Source organism: Pan paniscus, chromosome 19 (genome assembly GCF_029289425.2).
Source record: "Pan paniscus chromosome 19, NHGRI_mPanPan1-v2.0_pri, whole genome shotgun sequence".
Lineage (NCBI taxonomy): Eukaryota > Metazoa > Chordata > Mammalia > Primates > Hominidae > Pan > Pan paniscus.
This window is the reverse complement of record NC_073268.2, coordinates 52,938,965-52,963,040: the sequence shown is the minus strand read 5'-3', so window position 1 is coordinate 52,963,040 and position 24,076 is coordinate 52,938,965. Positions and strand designations below refer to the sequence as shown.

Below are 24,076 nucleotides of genomic sequence, written 5' to 3'. Positions count from 1 at the left end.
GATTGGCCTGATGATAGAGACAAGGAAGTTGAGGCTCCCAATGGCTCAGTGATTTGCTCCAGGACACATGGCTGGTGGGACTCACAGACTGGGAGGGAGAGTACCTGCAGAGGAACTCATCCGTGGCCCATGTGCACATATAAACGAGAACACTCTATTTATGGAGTTCCAAAGTAGAGAAAGTCAGCAGCAGCAGCAGCACTTACCAGCCTTACACACGTGGATAATCTCAAACCCGATGTTTTCGCCTTCTCTATCACAGTCAGTCCAGATCACCAGAGCCTGGCACTGGCGAGTCTCTCGTTCCAAAGTTTTCTTAAGTTCACAGTGGAATAAGAGTGGTGAGAACAGAATTGCAGAACAGTGACTTGACACCTCTATGCTAAGGGGATCTGACTGAAGGTTAATGCTGCCTCTTGCAGTGTGACAACTTGGCAAGGGAAAGAGAACAGAGAAAACTGCTCTCATTGGTGCTAATCATGATACAACCCCTTAGAACCATAAACGAGTTTCTAGAATAGAGAGTTTAATATAACTTCCCCAATATGACAAAACCTGAAATTCAGCTCTAACACACATACACACACACACACACACACACACACACACACACACACGCGCACGCACACTTCGAGAGGTTCTGATTATGACCTAGTTAAAAAAAACGAAGCCGGCTGGGCGTGGTGGCTCAAGCCTGTAATCCCAGCACTTTGGGAGGCCGAGGTGGGTGGATCACGAGGTCAGGAGATCGAGACCACCCTGGTTAACACGGTGAAACCCTGTCTCTACTAAAAATACAAAAAATTAGCCGGGCATGGTGGCAGGCGCCTGTAGTCCCAGCTACTCGGGAAGCTGAGGCAGGAGAATGGCATGAACCCGGGAGGCGCAGCTTGCAGTGAGTCGAGATTGCACCACTGCAGTCCAGCCTGGGTGACAGAGCAAGACTCCATCTCAAAACAAAACAAAACAAAACAAAATGAATCCCAATTGAATTTCATCCAAAGTTTTATCAGTTCTCAATAAATTAACTGGCCAGGCTCGGTGGCTCACACCTGTAATCCCAAAACTTTAGGAGGCTGAGGCGGGTGGATCACGTGAGGTCAGGAGTTCGAGACCAGCCTGGCCAACATGGTGAAACCCCATCTCTATTAAAAATGCACAAATTAGCCGGGTGTGGTGGCAGGCGCCTGTAATCTCAGCTACTCGAGAGGCTAAGGCAAGAGAATCGCTTGAACCTGGAGGCAGAGGTTGCAGTGAGCTGAGATTGCACCATCATACTCCAGCCTGGGGGACAAGAGCGAGACTTCGTCTCAAAAAATAAATAAATAAATAAAAATTAAAAATAAATTAACTATGCATGCCCTGACTGCTTGACAACTGGCAATTTACTGTCAAACAGGCATTTATACTTTGTAGCCTCTTTCATCTAACAAGGGGTGAGATGGGGGCTAGGTGCTAATAATTTACAATACTTAGGATTATTTTTTGAGATAGGGTCTCACTTTCTCACCAGGCTGAAGTGTGGTGGTGTGATTACGGCTCACTGCAGCCTCAACCTCCTGCCTCCTGGGATCAAGTAATCCTCTTTCCTCAGCCTTACTAGTAGCTGGGACTATAGGCATACATCACCATGCCTGGTTAAATTTTTTTTTTTTTTGAGAGATAGGGTCTCACTATGTTGCCCAGGCTGGTCTCAAATTCCTGGAGGTCATGTGATCCTGCCTTGGCCCCACAAATTGCTGGGATTACAGGCATAAACCACCATGTCCAGCCTTTATTCCTAGGATTTAAACAACTACCATTCATAAAAAAAAGTTTACTTCAGTCCCTTGGCCACTTAACCACATTTATACAATGGGTGGGAACCAGCTTTTTAAATCATGGTAGTGACTTTGGTGGAAAACCTTATCTCCAAATGCCAATGCATTAAAAACAAAGAAATCACTCTGTTTGACTCTGTGGTTTGACTCAGTGCCATATGTCTTCCAAAAGACCCTACCTTGATGTCTACAAAATTCTCTGGGCAGTACTTTTCAATTTCTGCTTCAAAGAGGACAAGAGGGTTGCAGCTCTGCCTAGAAAAGAAATGAAAACAGAGTCCCAACTCAGTACATGACAGAGAGCCCTCCAATCTAATGACAGCAAACTGTTCCAATGGGTTCATGGTGTATCCCCAAAAGAAAAGGTCCCGGTGAATTGAAAGTAAGGCTATGACCCTCTGCATTACACACTGTCCACTTCTCCAAGAGTGTGAACAGGACTGATAAGATGGCATTCTGGAGCCCTTTCACAGGTAAATGCAATCCAATGGCTGCATGAAAAAGGTCTGGCAATTTTGAGGAACACCAAAAGTGACTGTTTAAAGATTAAATAAAAATTCACAATGGATCAGATAATCCTAGGTCATCTTAATATTATAAATTACTGCTGGGCGTGGTAGCTCACGCCTGTAATCCCAGCATGTTGGGAGGCCAAGGTGGGTGGATCACGAGGTCAGGAGATCGAGACTAGCCTGGCTAACACGGTGAAACCCCGTCTCTACTAAAAATACGAAAAATTAGCCAAGCGTGGTGGCGGGCACCTGTAGTCCCAGCTACTCGGGAGGCTGAGGCAGGAGAATCCCTTGAACCCGGGAGGCGGAGGTTACAATGAGTCAAGATTGTGCCACTGCACTCCAGCCTGGGCGACAGAATAAAACTCTGTCTCAAAAAATAAATAAAATAAATAAATAAATAAATAAATTACCAAGGCACAGTGGCTCATGCCTGTAATCCTAGCACTTTGGGAGGCAAAAGAAGGCAAACCCCGCTTTGTTTTAGACCAGCCTGGGCAACAGGGTGAAACTCCATCTCTACTAAAATAGAAAAAATTAGCTGGGTGTAGTGGCACATGGCTGTAAGGCCAGTTACTTGGGAAAATGAGGCATGAGAATCGCTTGAACCCAGGAGGCGGAGGTTGCAGTGAGACGAGATTGCGCCACTGCGCTCCAGCCTGGGTAACATAGCGAGACCCTGACTCAAAAAAAAAAAAAAAAAAAACCGGGCATGGTGGCTCACGGTCTGTAATCCCAGCACTTCAGGAGGCTGAGGTGGGCAGACCACCTGAGGTCAGGAGTTCGAGACCAGCCTGGTCAACATGGTGAAACCCTGTCTCTACTAAAAATACAAAAACTAGCCAGGTGTGGTGGCACGTGCCTATAGTCCCAGCTACTCGGGAGGGTGAGGCAGGAGAATCACTCGAACCCAGGAGGCAGAGGTTGCTGTGAGCCGAGATCACACCACTGCACTCCAGCCTGGGAGACAGAGTCTCACTCTGAAACTTTGTCTCCAACAAAAAAAAAAACAAAAAAAAAATTACCCAGTAAGATCGACATGCCTCAAAATTCCTGTGAAATTTCACAACTTACTATAATCTGAAAGTCCTTCCCTTGAGAATTGTACTGACCATTTTCGAAACTGCATCTGGAAATCATGAGCCAGTAAATGTCCAGAAACTGAAGTCATTACCATGGTAACATTCTGAATGATGACAAAATTCAAAATTCAGTTAGTCTTTTTGCAGTTATTATTCTGCCAAATCATTAAAATGAGAGGGAGGAGCTTCTATTAAAGACATTTTTAAAAACCTGATTGGGAAGAAATAAACATAAATATAAGCTCTTCAAAGCCAAAAGTCACAGGAATACAATCACCATTCTAATGATATGGTGTATAACTGACGCCTCTTGCATCAGTTAAATTTTCCTCAAACTATTGTATATTAGCTTTTTTTTTTTTGTAATGAAGAGCTGAGATGGGACCATATTTTATTAAAAAGAGAACTCCTCATAAATTATAAAGTGATCACCCCATATCCAGGAACCTTTAGGTTGTTAACAGTTGTTATTCTTAAGACAGCGACATATTCTACATATGACGAGGCTAACTACTTTCCCTTGCTTATGATGGAAATATTTTAGCACCTACCTGGCCATACAGATGATAATCAAATTCATAGATCTTGTTGAATTTTGAAAGTCCTTCTCTCTATAAAACAAAAATAAGTAAAAAATATAAATTACGTTTAAAACAATGGATTCCTTTGTATAATTCTTTCTGATCCTGAATTTGGCAATGATTTCTTGGTTATGATACCAAAAATATAACCAACATTGCTCCAAAGAAGATAAGAAATGGCCAACAAGCATATGAAAAGATGCTCAATGTTATTAATCATTAGGAAAACACAAATCAAAACCATGATGAGGTACCACTCCATACCCATTAGGATAATAATTAAATAGAATAATTAAAAAAAACAAGTAAAATAACAAGTGTTGTTGAGGATGTGGAGAAATTGGACATTGTCAGTGGAAATGTAAAATGCTTTGGCCACTCTGGAAAATTTTGGTGTTTCCTCAAAAAGTTACAGAGTTATCACATGTCACAGCAATTCCACTCCTACAAATTTACCCAAAAGAATTAAAAACGCATTCAAATACACTTTGGGAGGCTGAGACAGTTGGATCACTTGAGGTCAGGAGTTCGAGACCAGCCTGGCCAACATGGTGAAACCCCATCTCTACTAAAAATACAATTGGCCAGGTGTGGTGGTGTGTGCCTGTAATCCCAGTTACTTGGGGAGGCTGAGGCAGGAGAATCACTTGAGCCCAGGAGGTGGACGTTGCAGTGAGTGGAGATGGCGCCACTGCACTCTAGCCTGGGTGACAGAGCGAGACTGTCTCAAAAAACAAAAAACAAACACAAAAACACATTCAAACAAAAACTTGTACATGAAAGTCTATAGAAGTTTTTTTTTTTTTTTTTTTTTGAGATGGAGTCTGGCTCTGTCGCCCAGGCTGGAGTCCAGTGGCATGATCTCGGCTCCCTGCAAGCTCCACCTCCCGGGTTCACACCATTCTCCTGCCTCAGCCTCCCGAGTAGCTGGGACTACAGGCACCTGCCACCACGCCCGGCTACTTTTTTTGTATTTTTAGTAGAGATGGGGTTTCACCGTGTTAGCCAGTATGTTCTCAATCTCCTGACCTCGTGATCCACCTGCCTCGGCCTCCTAAAGTGCTGGGATTACAGGTGTGAGCCACCACGCCCAGCGAATGTCTATAGAAGTTCTATTCACAATAGTCAAAAGATGAAAACAACCCAAATGTCCATCAACTGATGTATGGTAAAATGAAATGTGATCTATCCATATGATAGAATATTATTCAGCCATAAAAAGGAATGAAGAGGCCAGGTGCAATGGCTCATGCCTGTAATTCCAGCACTTTGGGAGGCTGAGGTGGGCGGATCACGAGGTCAGGAGTTTGAGACCAGCCTGGCCAACATAGTGAAACCCTGTCTCTACTAAAAATACAAAAAATTAGCTGGGCGTGGTGGTGGGTGCCTGTAATCCCAGCTACTTGGGAGGCTGAGGCAGGAGAATCGCTTGAACCTGGGAGGCGGTGGTTACAATGAACCGAGATCGCATCACTGCACTCCAGCCTGAGCGACAGTGAGAGAGACTCCTCAAAAACCAAAAAAAAGGAATGAAGAACTGATATTAATACATGGTACAACATGGATGGACTTCAAGAAGATTATGTTAAGTGAAAGAAACCTGACACAAAAGAGCACGTAAGATATGGGTCCACTTATAGGAAATGCCCAGAACAGGCAAATCCATGGGGAAAGAAGGCAGATTCGTGGTTGTGAGGGGCTGAGGAGAGGGTAAGGGGAGTGACTGCTTAATGGATATGAGGCTTCCTCTTGGGGTGAAAAAAAACCTTCTGGAACTAGATAATGATGATGGTGGCACATTTAGTGGACAAAATTCCACTGAACTATATACTTCAAAATGATTAAAATGGTCAATTTTCTGTGCATTTTACCACTCAACCTACATGGCTCTCTAAGACTCTTATGATCTGCACTCAACTGCTGCTCTTGCTTAACTCATCGGTGTCTCTTCCCACCACACCACACCCCTAACTTCTCACTGTTTCTGAATATGCCAAGCAGTTTCAAGCCACTAGGTTGTTCTTTACAGTTTCTACTGCCTGGTAAAACTTTCAGGCTCAGCTCAAACATGCATTCAACAACTATGAATTTTTTTTTTTTTTTTTTTGAGACAGAGTCTCACTCTGTTGCCCAGGCTGGAGTGCAGTGGCACAATCTCGGCTCACTGCAAGCTCCGCCTCCCGGGTTCATGCCATTCTCCTGCCTCAGCCTCCCGAGTAGCTGGGACTACAGGCGTCTGCCAGCATGCCCGGCTAATTTTTTGTATTTTTAGTAGAGACAGGGTTTCACCGTGTTAGCCAGGATGGTCTCAATCTCTTGACCTCGTGATCCGCCCACCTCGGCCTCCCAGAGTGCTGGGATTACAGGTATGAGCCACCGCGCCTGGCCTAATTTTTTTTTTTGAGATGGAGTCTCACTCTGTCGCCCAGGCTGTAATGCAATGGCGCAATCTAGGCTCACTGCAAGCTCCACTTCCCAGGTTGAAGCGATTCTCCTGCCTCAGCCTCGTGAGTAGCTGGGATTACGGGACCCTGCCACCACACCTGGCTAATTTTTGTATTTTTAGTAGAGATGGGGTTTTGCCATGTTGGCCAGGCTGGTCTTGAACTCATGACCTCAGGTGGTCTGCCCACCTGAGCCTCCCCAACTGCTGGGATTACAGGCATGAGCCGCTGCACTCAGCCCAAGTATTAATATTTATTGAAAGTTTCCTGCATTCCAGACAACATATTAGGCGTTAGGACATAGCAATTAACAAAATACAATCACTGTCCTTTGGAGTTTAGAGTCCAAGGAGAGGCAGTGACAAAAATCAAATAAATGATCGCACATCCCATTATTTAACTGTAACTAGTAGATGCCTTTCAAGTAGAATAGAGTGCTATGACAGCATGTCAGTAAGGGTCTCTGACCTAGTGTGGGGGAACAGGTGGTGAGGGAAGGATTCCTTGAAGATGAGACATTTCAGCAGCCTCTCTCCTCTAGCCGCCCCAGATGCCAAAAGGAAAGATGGCCAAGGGGAAGAAAGTGGCCCTGGCCCCTGTTGTCATGGAGCAGCAGTAGGCCAAAAAGGTGGTAAATCCCATTTGAGAAAAGCCCTAATAATTTTGGCATTGGATATCTAGCCTAAGGGCCTCACCCACTTTGTCAAATAGTCCCGCTATAAATGGCTGCTGCGGCAGAGCCGCTGTACTCTATAAGTGGCTGATGTGCCACCTGGGATTGACCAGTTCACCCAGGCCTCAGACTACCAAACTTAAGCTACTCAATTGCTTAAGCTGGCCCACAGTACAGACAAGAGACAGAGCAAGGGATGAGATCGAAACCGTTGGCCCAGGCTGAGAAGAAAGCTTCCAGCAAAGGGGATGTCGCTACTAAGAGACCTACACTTCGAGCAGGGGTTGACACCGTCACCAACTTGGTAGAGAGCATGAAGGGGCAGCTGGTGGTGGATCCCATTGAGCTGGTTGTCTTCCTGTCTGTGCTGTGTCCTAAGATGGGGATTCTCTACTGCACCGTCAAGACTGGGGTGTCAAATTCCACAGGAAGACCTGCACCACTGTCACCTTCACAAAGGTTAACTTTCTGGTAGACAAAGGAGCTCTGGCTAAGCTGGTGGGACAAATTACAACGACATATGAGATCTGCTGTCACTGGGGAGGCAATGCCCTGGGTCCAAAATCTGTAGCTTGCATTACCAACCTAGAAAAGGCAAAGGCTAAAGAATTTGCCACTAAACTGGGTTAAGCACACACTGTTGTGTTTTCTGTACATAAAAATAAAAATTCTCTTTCCAAGGAAAGTCTTTCCTTTTGGCTGGAACTGCCATCTTGGAGTAATTTGCCAAAATGACGAACACAAAGGAAAAGAGGACGAGGCATCTGATGTATGTTCTCCTGGCCTTATAGAAAACATGGAGTTCGAGCTGGGCATGGTGGCTCACGCCTGTAACCCTAACACTTTGGGAGGCTAAGGCGGGTGGCTCGCCTGAAGTCAGGAGTTCAAGACCATCCTGGCCAACACAGTGAAACTACTAAAAATACAAAAAATTAGCTGGGCATGGTGACAGGCACCTGTAATCCCAGCTACTAGGGAGGCTGAGGCAGGAGAATCGCTTGAACCCGGGAGGCGGAGGTTGCAGTGAGCTGAGATCACACCATTGCACTCCAGCCTGGGCAACAAGAGCAAAGCTCCATCTCAAAACAAACAAACAAAACAAAACAAAAATATGGAGTTTCTCTGGCCACAGACACCAGAATCTACAATGAAGGTGATATTGAGGACTTCGTGAGAATGCATACTGTTCAAAAGGGAATGACCCACAAATGTTACATGGCAAAACTGGAAAAGTCTATGTTACCCAGCATGCTGTTGGCACTGCTGCGAACAAGGGCTAGATTCTTGCCCAAAGAATTAATGTTTCTATTGAGCATATTAAGCACTCTAAGAACCAAGATCTTTCCTGAAATGTGTGAAGGAAAATGATCAAAAAAGAAGCAAGTCAAAGAGAAAGGGTTCAACTGAAGTGCCAGCCTGTTCCATTGAGGGAAGTACACTTTGTGAGAACCAATGGAAAAGAGCCTGAGCCGCTGGAACCTATTCCCTATGGATTCATGGTATGATACGGTAAAAATAGATAAATACAAGACCTCTGGATTGCTTAAAAAAAAAAAAGGGAGAGAGAGAGAGAATGAATTCAGCAGAGCCTTGAAGGATAAGAAGTTAGGCGTAGGAGAACCATTTTTCAATGTCTACTTCATTGTCTAGAAGTAGACAAACCTTGGGGCTGGTCACCAGGACTTCTAGCACTGGAAACAGGTAAAGCTGTCAGCCAGCATTCACACAACCCTGGCTCCACTCCCACTATCCTTGATCTGGAAACAGGTCTTAGGACCCTGGGAACTAAAGAAAAATGAGCAGGGAACTTCCACCCACGCTCTTAGAAAAGTTCTCCAGAAAACCATTTCAGGATCTACTTTTGTTATCTGAGATATTTTCCTGGACAGCTCTTTATGTCTCCCGTGGCACCTCCTTTATGAAACTTTTTCTTATCTTCCCTTGCGTTTGTGCCTCCCGTGTGTGTAGAACACATTCTTACCACTTACCTCTCTCAGAATCAGTTCATTCGGGTAGGAACAGGGCTGACTTCAAATCTAATCCCCAAACCTTAACCGTGTTGCTGTAAGTGTGCACTGTGAGGCTGGAAAGTCACAAGGGCTGTAGAATGCAGTGGCTGTGGCACAGGATGGGGAGGGCTAGGTTGGCTGGGGAACGATCGGGCAGGGCTTGAATGCCAAGTTAAGGGAATCTGGTCAGTAGTTCCCAAATGAATTTCTGAATCTCTAGGGAAAAACAGTAAAATACACACTTCCCCAGCCTCACACAAGACACGAAGGGCAGCCAGTGCCCGAGGCGATTCCGAGAATCAGACAAGTTTGGGAACCTGCTAAGGGCAAGCAAAACAAAAGGTTTCCACACAAATGAGTGAGATGTATCAACTACGTTTTAAAATGCACTCCAGTCCGAGAGCAGACAGGAGGCCACTGCAATAATCCAGACGAGGGGCAGTGAGGCCTGAGAAATGGGAGATAATCGCCTTCATCTCGATTCTTGGCGCCCACCACGCTGTCCGAGTCGGTGGGCCTCCCTTAAGGCACGCAGCTGATCGGAACGCGCTTTCTTACCCGCCTCATGCGACCGTTTGACAGCAGGTCGGCGATCCCCTTGGCCGCGTCGTTTTTTTCGGCCACACAGAGGACTTTCCGCACGCCTCGGAGGGCCACCTCCATGGCGGCGCGGGAAAAGGCACGGTCTTCGGGCCGTCGCAGCCACCGGAGCGCGTAGCGGGCGACAGGAAAGATCATCCTCAGGCCTCGCGCCCGGAGCCGCTCCCCAGCTGCCGGCGCATCCTGGGGAAGCCAGAGATGAGGCTCAACTGGGGCCCACCGAAAGGGAACCAGAGCCTCGCTTCGGTCACGTCCCCACCAGCCTGCTGGCCTTTGGAGCTTCACTGAGCCTTTCCCGTGCCGCAGCCGCCGCCTCAGCACCGAATCCTGTATCTTGGCGTGGAACTTCCGCCCGCCTTCTCCAGCTACTTCCGCCAGGCGCGCGCCCCACAGCGACCTGGAACTACAACTCCCAGACTGTCCCGCGCCCCTTGCCCAAGCACGTACCCCGCTGCCACCTCCCCGCCGCCCCCGTCTCACTCCGCCCCACTTTCCCCTCCTTCCCGGCAGTGGTTGGTTAATCGGACTCCTTCTTGCGGGGAGCCGCCAGACACTCCCATCCAAGGCCTCTTTCTCATGACTTTTTAATCTCCTGCTCGGAAGTCTACGAGGACGCTTCCGGGTCACGCGGCGCCGACACCAGGAGTCATGTGATGTCAAGATGGCGGCGCCGCGTTAGCAGGATCCGGGTTGTGGCGTCCTAGGAGCCGCGACGGTTTCTGCCCTCGGGCAGTGAGGGGCAGCAGCGCTTGGCTGACCCCTGCGGCGTCCCGTAGCCTCGCGTTAAGCCTGGTTCAGAGCGGGGGCTTTTGCTGTCGCAGTGGGTTCCGGAGAGTGCAGGTGATCTCGCTGCAGGTTTCTTGTGCTGGCCGCGCTCGCCGGACGAAGAAGAGAAGGGCAGTTGGGCCTGCGGCCTTGGCGTTCATGAGGCCTCAGAGAGCTCCGGAGGAGCTACAACTCTGAGGGGTCCGCTAGAGTTCTTCTCCTCGGGTGTGTGAGAAGCAGCCTAGGACCCCGGGTTCGGAGAGTCGCAAAGAAGGCCGTAAGGGCTTCACTTCCTTCTCCGGAGGCCTGCCTTCTGCGCGTCGATTAACACCGCATTCTTTCCCACTTCCTCTCAATGTTTTCTTCATATATCTGGAAATATGATCAGCGCCCCTGACGTAGTGGCCTTCACCAAAGAGGAAGAGTATGAAGAAGAGCCTTACAATGAGCCGGCCCTGCCTGAGGAGTACTCGGTGCCGCTCTTCCCTTTCGCCAGCCAGGGTGCTAACCCCTGGTCAAAACTGTCCGGGGCCAAGTTTTCGAGGGACTTCATTCTTATTTCCGAGTTCTCTGAGCAGGTGGGACCCCAACCCTTACTGACCATCCCCAATGACACCAAAGTTTTTGGCACTTTTGATCTCAATTACTTCTCCCTGCGTATCATGTCTGTGGATTACCAGGCTTCCTTCGTGGGCCATCCTCCTGGATCTGCCTACCCCAAGCTGAACTTCGTGGAGGACTCCAAGGTGGTGCTGGGAGATTCTAAGGAGGGCGCCTTTGCATACGTGCACCACCTTACCCTATACGACCTGGAGGCCCGTGGCTTCGTGAGGCCGTTTTGCATGGCTTATATCTCTGCAGACCAGCATAAAATCATGCAGCAGTTCCAGGAGCTTTCAGCCGAATTTTCCAGAGCTTCTGAGTGCTTGAAGACTGGCAACAGGAAGGCATTTGCTGGGGAACTTGAAAAAAAGCTGAAAGACTTGGATTACACCAGGACAGTGCTACACACAGAAACGGAGATCCAGAAGAAAGCCAACGACAAAGGCTTTTACTCATCTCAGGCAATTGAGAAAGCCAATGAATTGGCCAGTGTGGAGAAGTCCATCATTGAACATCAAGACCTGCTGAAGCAGATCCGCTCATACCCTCATCGGAAGTTGAAGGGGCATGATTTGTGTCCTGGTGAGATGGAGCACATCCAGGATCAGGCCAGCCAGGCATCCACTACCTCTAACCCTGATGAGTCTGCCGACACAGACCTTTACACCTGCAGACCAGCCTACACCCCAAAACTTATCAAAGCAAAGTCCACCAAGTGTTTTGACAAGAAGTTGAAGACCTTGGAGGAGCTCTGTGACACTGAATATTTCACCCAGACCCTGGCTCAGCTCAGCCACATTGAACACATGTTCAGAGGAGACCTGTGTTACCTCCTGACCAGTCAGATTGATAGAGCACTTCTAAAACAACAGCATATAACAAACTTTCTCTTTGAAGACTTTGTGGAGGTCGATGACAGGATGGTGGAGAAACAAGAAAGCATACCCTCTAAGCCCAGTCAAGACAGGCCGCCTTCCAGTTCTCTAGAAGAATGCCCAATTCCTAAAGTGTTAATTAGTGTTGGTTCTTACAAGTCCAGTGTGGAGTCTGTGTTGATCAAGATGGAGCAGGAACTGGAAGATGAGGAGTACAAGGAAGTGGAAGTGACTGAGTTGAGCAGTTTCGACCCCCAGGAAAACTTGGACTACCTGGATATGGATATGAAAGGGAGTATCAGCAGTGGTGAAAGTATTGAAGTTTTGGGCACGGAGAAATCCACCTCCGTGCTTTCTAAATCTGACAGCCAGGCAAGCCTCACAGTACCATTGAGCCCCCAGGTGGTCCGGAGCAAAGCAGTCAGCCACAGGACCATCAGCGAGGACAGTATTGAAGTCCTCAGTACCTGCCCCTCTGAGGCCCTCATCCCTGATGACTTTAAGGCCAGCTACCCAAGTGCCATTAATGAAGAAGAATCATATCCAGATGGCAATGAAGGAGCCATCCACTTCCAGGCAAGCATCAGTCCACCAGAACTGGGTGAGACAGAGGAAGGCAGCATAGAAAACACCCCATCACAAATAGACTCCTCCTGCTGTATTGGGAAGGAGAGCGATGGTCAGTTGGTGCTGCCCTCCACTCCAGCCCACACACACTCTGACGAGGATGGGGTGGTGAGCAGCCCCCCACAGCGCCACAGGCAGAAGGACCAGGGGTTCCGTGTAGACTTTTCAATGGAAAATGCCAACCCTTCTTCCCGAGACAACAGTTGTGAAGGGTTTCCCACTTATGAGCTGGACCCGAGCCACCTGCTGGCTAGCCGGGACATCAGTAAGACCAGCCTGGACAACTACTCAGACACCACCAGCTACGTGAGCAGTGTAGCGTCCACCAGCTCAGACAGGATCCCCTCTGCTTATCCTGCTGGCCTGTCTTCCGATAGGCATAAAAAGAGGGCTGGCCAGAACGCCTTAAAATTCATCCGCCAGTACCCCTTTGCCCACCCAGCCATCTACTCCCTGCTCAGTGGGAGGACACTTGTGGTCCTGGGGGAAGATGAGGCCATAGTCAGGAAACTCGTGACTGCACTGGCTATCTTTGTCCCCAGCTATGGCTGCTACGCTAAGCCCGTGAAACATTGGGCCTCCTCCCCTTTGCACATTATGGATTTTCAGAAGTGGAAGCTTATTGGCTTGCAGAGGTAACTGGTTCCAGGTGGTGGGGAAGGGCCTTGGCCAGATAGGGATGAGGCATATTGGTGTGGTGGAGCCAGAATCAGGAAGCCTGGCTTCTAGACAGGGCCCAGTTCCTACCACTGTGTTACTTTTGGCAAGTCATCCCCCTCTCTGGTTTCTATTTCCTTGTCTGTCATGTGAGGGGGTTGCAGTTCCTAGGTGGTTGCCAATCCCCATCTGTCCCCGAGCTGTGTCAGCATTATTAGGGAAAGTTTTTATTTTTATTTTTATTTTTTTTGCAACGAAGTCTCGCTCTTGTACCCCAGGCTGGAGTGCAATGGCGCGATCTTGGCTCACTGCAACCTCCGCCTCCCGGGTTCAAGCAATTCTCTTGCCTCACTGTCCTGAGTAGCTGGGATTACAGGCGCCTGCCACCACACCCGGCTAACTTTTCTATTTTTAGTAGAGACAGGGTTTCACCATGTTGGCCAGGCTGGTCTGGAACTCCTGACCTTAGGTGATCTGCCCGCCTCAGCCTCCCAAAGTGCTGGGATTACAGGTGTGAGCCACCGTGCCTGGCCGGAAAGTTTTTAAAATCATGGATTCCTGAGTCACAAGCCCTCGAGGTTCTGATTCAGTTGGTGTGAGGTAAGACATGGAATTTATCTGTCGCCATTGCCAGCCCGACTGCAGGGAGCATCTCTCTATAAAAGCAAAAGGCCCATCAGAAGGGACAGATGACTCCGGGGGAAAGGGTTAGGCTGCTGTCCCTGTAAGTGCTCTTTCAACCTTCAGAGCACGTGCAGATGTTGGGTGCTGGGAGCATCTGCCTCCAGCATCCTACACAGGCATGAGGTGCAGCGGGCAGGTGTGGGGAGCCCTGCACCCTGGAGGGTCCCCTGCGGGGCCAAATGGGAATGGGATGGGCTACAGCTCACCCAGAGAATTCCTGGGGGAGGTGAGCAGTAGACGCCACCTGAGGGTATGATAAGATGAAACTGTTGTGGGCTGTGGCAGTTAGCGGGAGCAGTGGGTGGTCTGGGTCAAGTCCTGGTGTGCCACCACTCGCTGTCTGGATTCGGACCAACCATCTCATTCAGTCACCCAATCGTGTTGAACACCTCTGAAGGGCTCCCAGGGCCCACCTGAGAGCCATCGGAAGGGTCCACGTTTAGTGCATGTCCAAAAAAACACAGCACAGTGCAGTGCTGGGCCCTGAGAAGCACTCAGAGGGTGGAACGGGCACCGACACAGGCAGGCAGACTGGGGCCTACCTGAGGCCCAACTTTAAAAATCTCGAGCAGGAGAGATGTCTTCGGTGGTTGTGACCTTCCTATCCTCGGAGGTGTTGCGCTGCAGAGGCTCTGCACTCTGAGCACCACGGCCCAGAAGTGTGCCTCCTCACTCAGGCCCACTGCTCACATGATGGACTCTCTTTCAGGACTCTCACCTCCGAACACCAGTCTTGCTGGCCCTTGATTTTTTTCACTCTGCCTGGAAATGCTTGTAGTTGGGTCAGCCATCTGTGGGGATAAGAGATGGCTAAACAACCAAGCTGGTATCCTGTCATTTGCGGGTTTTTTTGTTTTGTGTGTTTTTTGTTGTTGTTGTTGTTGGAGACAGAGTCTTGCTCTGTTGCCCAGGCTGGAGTGCAGTGATGTGATCTCGGCCCACTGCAGCCTCTGCTTCCTAGGCTCAGGTTATTCTCGTGCCTCAGCCTCTCCAGTAGCTGGGATTATAGGCGTGCGCCATCATGCCAGGCTAATTTTTGTATCTTTAGTAGAGACAGGGTTTCACCATGTTGGCCAGGCTGGTCTCAAATGATCGGCCCACCTCAGCCTTCCGAAGTACTGGGATTATAGGCGTGAGCCCGGCCCTGCTGTCATTTTAAGTGAACACCAGGGGTCATCGTATTGCTTACTAAGCAGCAGTCACAAGCCCAGACCGAAAAGCAGAGCACAGTTCTGCCTGGAGAAAGTGCTAGCCTAGCGTGTGTCAGAGGCCCTGGGTTGAGTCCTGGCTTGACCACTTGCTAGCTAGGTGACCTTGCACAAGCTGCCGCTTTACCCAGTCCTCTGTGTCCTCATTGGTGGAGAGGTGTCCTCCTGCGGCGGGCATGGTAAGTGCAATGTGAGGCTGCAGTTGGGGTGCCGTGCGCTTGGGGGCCGGAGACCTGAGGCTTGTCCCTTCCCGTGTCATCTGGCCTCCTGAGGAGGAGCTTTATGGAAACAGAAGTGGAGGAACAGTTAGAATAGCCAGCTTTTTCCAAAAGAAGTGTCACCATTGGGGCAGGTGTCAGCTGCATCAGGGGATGCTGGGCCTGGGAGCAGGTATCCCGGCAGAGATGGAGGGGCAAAAAGGTGGGAGGTGAGGCCTGGGTGCCCTGTGGCGGCAGCACCTGTGGAGCTGGATGTGCGGAGCTTGGGAGGTGTTTGACTCTGGCCAGCCCCGCTTTGGGGAGGTGAGGGTGAAGGCATTAGAGAGCTGAGAAGGTCCCGGAACACAGGGGCCATGCAGCATGGGTTGAGGAGAGCGTCTCACTGCCTTCGTGAGCTTTCTTAGCTGTCAGCCACCTGCAGGCCCCAATTCCTCCATGCCTGTGGGATGCATGTGGTCCATAGCCCAGTGCTGTCCCTATGGTCAGGATGCATGCAGTATGCATGGCCTGTCTCAGCTGTCCCATCTCTGTGACCTTGCTTTTGCCATGGTCTGCCACACCCTCCTCAGTCCCTAGAGCCCACGCTGCTTCTGAGGGCCAGCTCTGAGGCAACTCCACGAATCCCCCAGGTCTTCCCAACTACAGCCTTTCCCAGGGAGAATGAGACCTTGTCTCCCTTCACTTCACTGTACTTGTGCACATTTCTTTTTTTCTCAATCAGACTGAGCTCATGCAGGACAAGAGTTCTAGGTCATTCTTCATTACAGTGTTAGCTCCCAGGTCAATGTTGGGATGTTATAGATGCTCTGTAAATGATTGTTAAATATACAAGAAGATAAAACCCAGGAAGGAAAAAGTACTGTGAGATTACCTTGGTCCCAAGTCACCGTCAGTCGTTCTTACACCATACCTGTCTGACGTAAACCCTAAATGTCTGGGCCCTACAGGTCAGTCCCTGCTGCTCTGGGGAAGCTGCTTCAGGAGAGTGTTTAAGGAACCGCTCCCCTCACTGAGTGAACACTGGCTTTTCCTGGCTCTCATGTGCCAGGCATTGGGGGCATGAGACCAGATCAGATGCAGTTCTGGGACCCTAGAATCTTGGAGCTGCTTGTCCAGTGGGGAGAAGCCAATGAACAAACAGCAGTCACCCCACTGGTCAGTGCTAGGCTAAAAGTAGTGATGGTGATGACAGCAGCGCCTACCGAGGGCCAGCATTGTCCTAAACACAACTCATTTTGTCTCCACAGCGACCCCATGAGGGATGTAATAGTAGTAACTGGCCTGTACAGTGGCTCATGCCTGTAATCCCAAATCTTTGGGAGGCCAAGGCAGGAGGATCACTTGAGCTCAGCAGTTCAAGACCAGCCTGGGAAACATAGCAAGCTTCCATCTCTACAAAAAATTATCTGGGTGTGGTGGCATATGCCTATAGTACCAAATACTTGGGAGGCCAAGGTGGGAGGATTCTTTGAGCCCAGGAGATGAAGGCTGCAGTGAGTCATGATCGTGCTACTGCACTCCAGCCTGGGCAACAGAGCAAGACCCTGTCTCTAAATAAATAAAAACAGTAGGAACTGTTATCTCCATCTTATAGGTGAGGCTCAGAGAGGTTAATGAATTTGGCCAAGGTCACAGCAGGAAAGCAGGAGAGGATCAGGGAAGGCTGAATATGCTTTAAATTAAGCTAAGTACAAGAGAGAGAGGTTATTTCAGGCAGAAAGAAGTTTTTTTGTTTGTTTGTTTTGTTTTTTAAGACAGAGTCTCGCTCTGTTGCCCAGGCTAGAGTGCAGTGGCACGATTTTGGCTCACTGCAAGCTCTGCCTCCTGGGTTCACACCATTCTCCTGCCTCAGCCGCCCAAGTAGCTGGGACTACAGGCACCTGCCACCACACCCGGCTAATTTTTTGTATTTTTGGTAGAGACAGGGTTTCACCGTGTTAGCCAGGGTGGTCTCGATCTCCTGACCTCACGATGCGCCTGCCTCGGCCTCCCAAAGTGCTGGGATTACAGGTGTGAGCCATTGCACCTGGCCTGAACAAAGAGGTTTGTAATTCTAAGGCCCCACTGAAAGCTTGCCATGGCTCCAAAAAAGAGTCCATTCAGCAGGAATCGGACCACAAAGGGCTTTGTGGGCCACCCAGCATGTTTTTGACCTTGGTCATAAGAGTGGTGAGGAGCCCTTTGAAGATTACAATGATCAGATTTGTCTTCCAGGAAGAGCCAGTGCATGCTGGCTAGGTGGATGCTGGCCTGGGGACAGGAGGCCTCACCTCCCAAGCTTCTGCCTCCACTTTCCCGGCCCTTGCCCTTCCTCCTGACCTTGGCCTGTCTGTTTCAGAGTGGCCTCCCCTGCCGGTGCCGGTACCCTCCACGCCCTGAGCCGCTACAGCCGCTACACGAGCATCCTGGACCTTGACAACAAAACCCTGCGCTGCCCCCTTTACAGAGGCACCCTGGTGCCCCGCCTGGCAGACCACCGCACACAGATCAAGCGGGGCAGCACCTACTACCTGCATGTCCAGAGCATGCTCACCCAGCTCTGCTCCAAGGCCTTCCTCTACACCTTCTGCCACCACCTGCACCTGCCTACCCACGACAAGGAGACAGAGGAGCTGGTAGCCAGCCGCCAGATGAGCTTCCTAAAGCTGACCCTGGGTCTGGTGAATGAGGATGTTAGGGTGGTCCAGTACCTGGCTGAGCTGCTGAAGCTGCACTACATGCAGGAATCTCCAGGGACCAGCCACCCCATGCTCAGGTTTGACTATGTCCCCAGCTTTTTGTATAAAATCTGAGGTCGGTCCCAGACACTGTGACCAAGACCTGTGACTCAGGGTATGGGGAGGGGAGGGGTTGGCATGACCAAACAGTTGCCTGAGCTGGACTGTTTAGGTTTCTGGTGTCTGGCAGCATGGTTCCCATGTGGCTCCTAGTAGTTTTCAAGTTGGACATGGGCAGAAGTGGAGCCTGGCTCCCTCTAAAGGCGTCTGGAGGGATGATGACAGCTACATTTGGCTCCCTGGTGAAGAGTGGCCCCTGGATATGGAGGGGGCCTTGGTTTTCTGAGGACTGGCAGCCAGGGCAGAAGGGAAGCCACCAGTCCCTTGGTGGGGCAGGGTGAGGGCAGGAAGGCCAAAGCCTGATGGGAGGAGCACACTGGCTGTATTCAGCATTGCCGGACACTTGAGTGGCAAAATGAACAAGGGTGACAGCCAGGTAACTGTTGTGGTTTGGTGGAAAACAGGAGGGCAGAACACCCATCGCCTCCTTCAGACCCAGATGCAGCCCTTTATTTGCTTCCTGGAGCCCACTGTCCTAGGGGAGGCCCTGGACCAGCCAGTGGGGGTGAGAAAGGCTGCCACCCTCTGGGTCGTGGGAAACATGCGACCTTGGCCTCAGGGCCACAGAGCGTGAGCAGCACCCTGTCCCCTGTCGTCGCCACCTTTACCTGGGAGAGAAGTGCCTGTGAGCGGGCCTTGGGACTCACTCCCTATACTCTTTCACCAGGAACGAGCAGAGTGTTCACTAGTCCTAGTGTGAAGCGGGCACAAGTGACCAAAGCCAATGGTGAGGACCACCTTGGGGGCTGGAGAGCACAGCAGGCAGAGCAGGGCTGAGGCGCCATGAGGCCATCACCACCATGCAAGGGAGGAGCAGCCAGCATCTCTCCTGGGTGGCCCACCAGCTCCTGCCGGCCAGAGCACATGAGCACTGACCTTCCTCGTGGGGAAGGTCTGCAGACCCGTGTGAACATGGCAGAGGCCACACTCCAGCTCCCACCCACATAAACCTTTGCAACCACTTCACTACCTCTCACTGGGTCTCGTGGGCTTGGGACAGCAACGGTTCTGTTTAGTCAGCTGGTGCAGGTGGTTGGCCCAGCCGATGAGAACTCAAATAGCACGGATTTCCTGGATGAGCTACCACGTGGCGCTCTTCAGGTTCTGCCTCTGGGAGGCTGTGTGCACCTCAGTCACCACAGCTCACGGCCGTCCCCAGTTAAGTCCCCCTTCTGAGGACAAGTTTGAAACTGGGAAGGAGACACCCCCTGGTTCCGCCAGCACCTATCCCACTGATAGTGATCCCCTGGCCTCCCCGAGCCTCCTTAGGCAATGGCCACTGGTTTGTAGACAGAGGGTTTCTTGCAGCCTTGAAAATTTTATTCCCTAAGTGGGGACAGCTCTGGTATTACTGCTTCTTTAATTTGTTCCACAAAAATTGTGCTGAAATGGACCTGAATCAGCCCTGGGTGTGCTTCTGCTGGCGCCTGCTGCTGAGGCCCGGCCTGCCCATCGGCCTGTAGTACGCCATCGAGGTCATCATGGAGCCAGCCAGCTTCTCTTCTCATCAAGGAGGCAGAGACCCCTGGTGGAAGCCAAGAGTGACCGAAGAGGGCTTGCATCACGTCACTCCAGTGGTTCCCTCCTTGTCCAAGTCCTCGTTTTAAGGGCATGGCCCGTTGGCTCCAGCCGTTGGCTTCTGTTCAGGGTCCTTGCTCCCATCAGAGGTGTTTGATTTTGCTCCTGGGGCTGCGATGGAGAACCTTTTGTGGCAGATGGTGCTGCCTACATCTCATTGGTTCTCTGTACCTGTGCCCGTTGCGCATGTTCACAGACAGGAGAGTCGCCAGCAATACCTTGGCAGCCTTTAAATGTGAAACGTCTGTTACTTGCGCTGGAGGCAGAGGCTGTGCAGGGAGCCTGCTTCTAATCGTGGGCTGCCTTATCTGTTACGGTTCCCTCCCCTCCTGTTCTAGATGCTGATTCGTTTTCTCACTGGCTGGTTAATTGCTGTCTACTTAGGCCTCCAAGGCCATAACTGCAACATTTTATCTGAGAAGGAAGGAAGGTCAGAAAGTGATCACTGGCACCACCACTGTGGCATTCCTGTCACACCAACACAGAAATTCACAGCTCATACTGTTCTCACCTGGGAAACTTGGGAAGGGCTGATGAGTTTGGGGCAGATCCTGAATTGCAGCCACACTTGGCCTTCTAGAAGCTGAAGTGGTGCACTCAAGTGGTCCTAAGTAGAAGTCCACTTGAGGTATTTGCTGGCACACACCCTCAAGGGTGGTTCAGAAGGTCCTGAAACCTAAGGCAAAAGGCTGCTGGGGCATGAACAGAACAGACTGTCTCAGGGGCAGCCATGTAAGTGGCAAGCAGGGCTGGTCTCCCTCAAGGTGGTTCTTCATTAAGTAAAGATGGCTTCGTGACTAGTGTTTAGCTCCCAGATTTATCTTTGGGTTAAAAACTAACTTTTCAATGTGGCAGTTTCAAAGGATTACTTGATGCAAAGTATGTTTCCTTTCAAAGGGATCTTGACGTGGTACCAGGACTGAGTCATGATTTGGGCAGAGGCAGTTAACACTGGGAAGCCCTGCCCCTCCCTATGCCCCCTTCACTCCGGGGAACTGAAACCTACTCTGAGTCTCACATCTCTAAACCTCAGTGGTGAGACCTATGCAGTGGGACTAATCTCATCAAGAATTTTCAGTTGAGGCCGGGCGCAGTGGCTCACGCCTGTAATCCCAACACTTTGGGAGGCCGAGGTGGGCGGATCACCTGAGGTCAGGAGTTCGAGACCAGCCTGGCCAACATGGTGAAACCCCATCTCTACTAAAAATACAAAGAAAGTTAGCCAGGTCTGGTGGTGCGTGCCTGTAATCCCACTTACTCGGGAGGCTGAGGCAGGAGAATCACTTGAACCCAGGAGGCAGAGGTTACAGTGAGCCGAGATCGCGCCACTGCACTCCACCCTGGGCAACAAGAGCGAAAACTCTGTCTCAAAAAAAAAATTTTTTTTCATTTGAGGTATTCTTCCAGTAGAAGGTTAGTAAGTTTTTAATGAAACCATTAAAAATAACACTTCCCAGAAAACAGATGACATCAGTGCCCCTTGCTACTTTCTCAGTCCTCACTATTGCTTTGAGGGCCCAGGTACTGAAACTGGTTGTCTTGAGTTTTGTGTCAGCTTTTCCTCCAGTCCATTATCCCCCTCCCTTGCTTCTGAAGCAGTCTAGGTTAAACTAGCCAGGCAGGTAGTTGTGGACTGGTGATTTCCAAAAGCCCCACTTTAGAGATCAGGCCACAGCTTTTTATATCGCACAGGACACATCAGCCTGAGCTGCTGCCTCACGCCTGTTTCCCCAGGAACCTCACTCCTTTGGTAGAACCTTGGGATTTTAGAAATTGTGGCTTTTCCATAACTCATTTACTCCAACAGTTGAAGTTACACACATTGCTCCCAAATTTGGAAATAGACCACAGTACCTTACCTTTCATTCCCCATCTGGCCTTTACCTTCTTTGCTTCAGTGGTTGAAAACAGTTGCCATATTCAAAGTATAGTAGATTTCAACCTCACACAAATGACAAGTCCCATTTCACAATCCTAGGAAGGCCCACCAATTTCATTTCACGCGCCAGGGCGGCTGCAGTTGGAGGCCGAGGGCAGCCCTCTGCTCACTGAATGTCTTGCATGTGCTGACTGCTGCCCGCAGTGCTGAACATGCCCCACCGCCCAGGCCCAGCACTGCTTGTTGGGTCAGCATCTAGTGCTGCTGTCACATCTTTGTCTGCACAGCCAGTAGGATTGCCTCAGCCAGGGGGTTTATCAGAAGGTGTGCAAGGCCTTTGGGGGAACTGAGCCCCTATAGTGGGCAGTCTCCTTTACCTTCCCACCTCCCTGAAAAGCACAGAAGACAGTGCCTTGGTTTGTGTTTTGAAGCAAACCAATCAGCTTTCTGGCTTTGCCCCAATACTGTGATGGAACATAATAAAACTGGAGATACGGTTTTTAACACTGCAAAAAGAAAAAAGCATCAAGTTTCTACTTCTGGCTGGAAAGCAAAACCAATCTCAGCTGACAAGGCTGGGCAAACTAAGTTTTCCTGAGCCCATTTTCCTTCGAGCCCTGACCTAGCCTGGCCTTACCTCATTAAGGTTTGGTTAAAGCAGTGGAAAGGAGAGGAGGCAGGGGTGGATGGGGGTGTGGGGAGGGGATGAGCACTCTGCAGCCAATTAATCTGTTGGTAGGGGCCCAGCTTCTTGGGAGTGCTTATTCAGCCCAAGAGTGGAGGCTGTATACAGCGAGCCCTGGAGATGGCAGCTTGTCTCCAGCTGGGGAGGGGTCAGGCCCCTGAATTGAAGACCACTTCGGTAGCAGAACTGTAGGGACTGGTGAGTCAACTCACAGATTCTGCAGCAGCTGCTCCACCCACAATAAAGCAAACGCCAACAGGCTAGACCCCAGATTGCAGGGGCTGCCACCTACAAGGTGGGACCACAGGCTGCCTCACCGGGATTGTCTGCCACTAAATAGCTGGAGTCACAGATTGAGATAAATGCCACCTTCAAGGTTGCAGTGAAAAGCATAATCCTATGTGATGAATTTATATGTGTTATTTTTTAAAAAGCTATTTTATTACTGCATGTTCCCGTCCCGTCTTATGAATGTGAGTCCCCGCCACCACGTGAGCTGCAGTCGTTGCAGCGGCTGGTGCAGGAGTGCAGCTGGCGCGTGTGTGATAGCATCTCGTAGGTGTTGCTGCACAAGAGTTAACCAGAGTCAATGCCAAACACATAGTATGAGAAGTGTACTTTTTAAGAAATTAATTTATTTGAGTTCAAATATTTTTGAAATATAAAAATTGGTTGTATTTTTTAAAGCTATAATTCTTGTAGACATTCTGTGGTTAAAAATTTGATTGTGCTTATTAAAAATGGTCATCTATGTTTTGCACTTCAGCTACGTGAAAATAAAATTTCTTTGGGAAGGTGACATTTGGCTTCCTGATTACGGGAGGGAGTTGGTTATCTCAGGTGGAGCAGGAAAGCCTGGTTGATTCTCACACCAGGATGGGACTGGGACTTCCCAGGATGGAGGGAGGAGGCCATTTCTATACCATACTTTGAGCTACTGACAGCAAAACCCTCCCACCATACTGGGTGCATCTTGTTTACTCTTGACTAACATACACTTCTGATTTACAGCAGAAGCTTCAGAAGCTAATTCAGTTCTCCTTTGGCATGCCACTGGATAACAAGATAGTGAGGGGGCAGTGTGTACAAGCTGTGGACATGGGCATTTCCTCTCTGTTGCAGCAAGGCGGAGGAAAGCCCAGGGAGAGTAAAACGCTAGAATCTTTCTAACAGCTTTGCCCTACACCACCATCTAAATGATTATGGCCAAGTGGCGACATAGTATTTTATTTTCCTAGAATTATGTCCAGCTGTGAGAAAGCCAGGTTCAAATTTAAATCCTTTAATAACCTGTCCCAGAATTACTAACAATGAGACTTAAACAAATTTTGATTTGTGAAGAAAACATGAAAAAAGTCCAAAAGAAACCCCCTCAAAGGGCCCGAGTGTCAACAGTTCCCCTTTGGAGCAGCTCATCCATCTCTCAAGTGGGGGTCCTCCGGCAGGCAGCTTCCTCTGTGGCGCCAGGTGGGTCCAGAGTGGGCCCGCTCCTTTAGAAGTCAGGAAGGCCAGGCAGAGGGAAGAGAGAGGCGAAGCTCTCAACCTCCTCCCGGAGAGCCTGCACAACCGCCTGGTACTTATCCCCTGCCAGTCTCTCCTTGAACTCCTTCAGGGTGGCTCTGACACCAGTGTCGCTCTGGATCTGCAGGGTCAGCTCTATCCCTGTGCCACAAGACACAAATGAGTCACCCCACACTACACACCAAAGGGGGTACAATGGCTGGGGGCCGAGGCACAAA

General features: G+C 49.9%; 3 protein-coding genes across 12 annotated transcripts in view; 1 reads left to right on the top strand and 2 right to left on the bottom strand.

Annotated features, from left to right (window-relative positions):
* Positions 1-10,340, bottom strand: part of TOP3A (DNA topoisomerase III alpha) — a 39,308-nt gene extending 28,968 nt beyond the window's left edge. Inside the window, exons 1-5 of one of the 2 annotated variants that reach the window (XM_003809778.6) lie at positions 9,680-10,340; positions 3,966-4,025; positions 3,445-3,518; positions 2,000-2,075; positions 207-315 (exon numbers count right to left, since the gene is read on the bottom strand). In XM_003809778.6, the coding sequence (XP_003809826.4) occupies positions 207-315; positions 2,000-2,075; positions 3,445-3,518; positions 3,966-4,025; positions 9,680-9,859 (499 nt within the window). In that variant the 5' untranslated portion in view covers positions 9,860-10,340. The remainder of the gene's footprint in view (positions 1-206; positions 316-1,999; positions 2,076-3,444; positions 3,519-3,965; positions 4,026-9,679) is intronic. The other variant, XM_034942294.3, reaches the window with a different exon arrangement.
* A 16-nt stretch (positions 10,341-10,356) lies between these two features.
* SMCR8 (SMCR8-C9orf72 complex subunit) lies at positions 10,357-23,136 on the top strand. Its single transcript, XM_003809775.7, has 2 exons — positions 10,357-13,226; positions 17,697-23,136. The coding sequence occupies exons 1-2, from the start codon at positions 10,867-10,869 to the stop codon at positions 18,148-18,150; spliced, it is 2,814 nt and encodes a 937-aa protein (XP_003809823.1). The 5' UTR covers positions 10,357-10,866; the 3' UTR covers positions 18,151-23,136.
* SHMT1 (serine hydroxymethyltransferase 1) overlaps positions 22,953-24,076 on the bottom strand; it is a 34,759-nt gene continuing 33,635 nt past the window's right edge. For all 9 annotated transcript variants that reach the window (XM_003809772.5, XM_003809773.6, XM_055101798.2 and 6 more), the window contains one exon: positions 22,953-23,999. In XM_003809772.5, the coding sequence (XP_003809820.1) occupies positions 23,830-23,999 (170 nt within the window). In that variant the 3' untranslated portion in view covers positions 22,953-23,829. The remainder of the gene's footprint in view (positions 24,000-24,076) is intronic.

Coding starts and splice junctions, on each gene's coding strand:
- SMCR8 (XM_003809775.7), top strand. CDS start 10,867: ATGATCAGCGCCCCTGACGTAGTGGCCTTCACCAAAGAGGAAGAGTAT. Junction 13,227..17,696: donor AAGCTTATTGGCTTGCAGAG/GTAACTGGTTCC, acceptor TGTCTGTTTCAG/AGTGGCCTCCCCTGCCGGTG.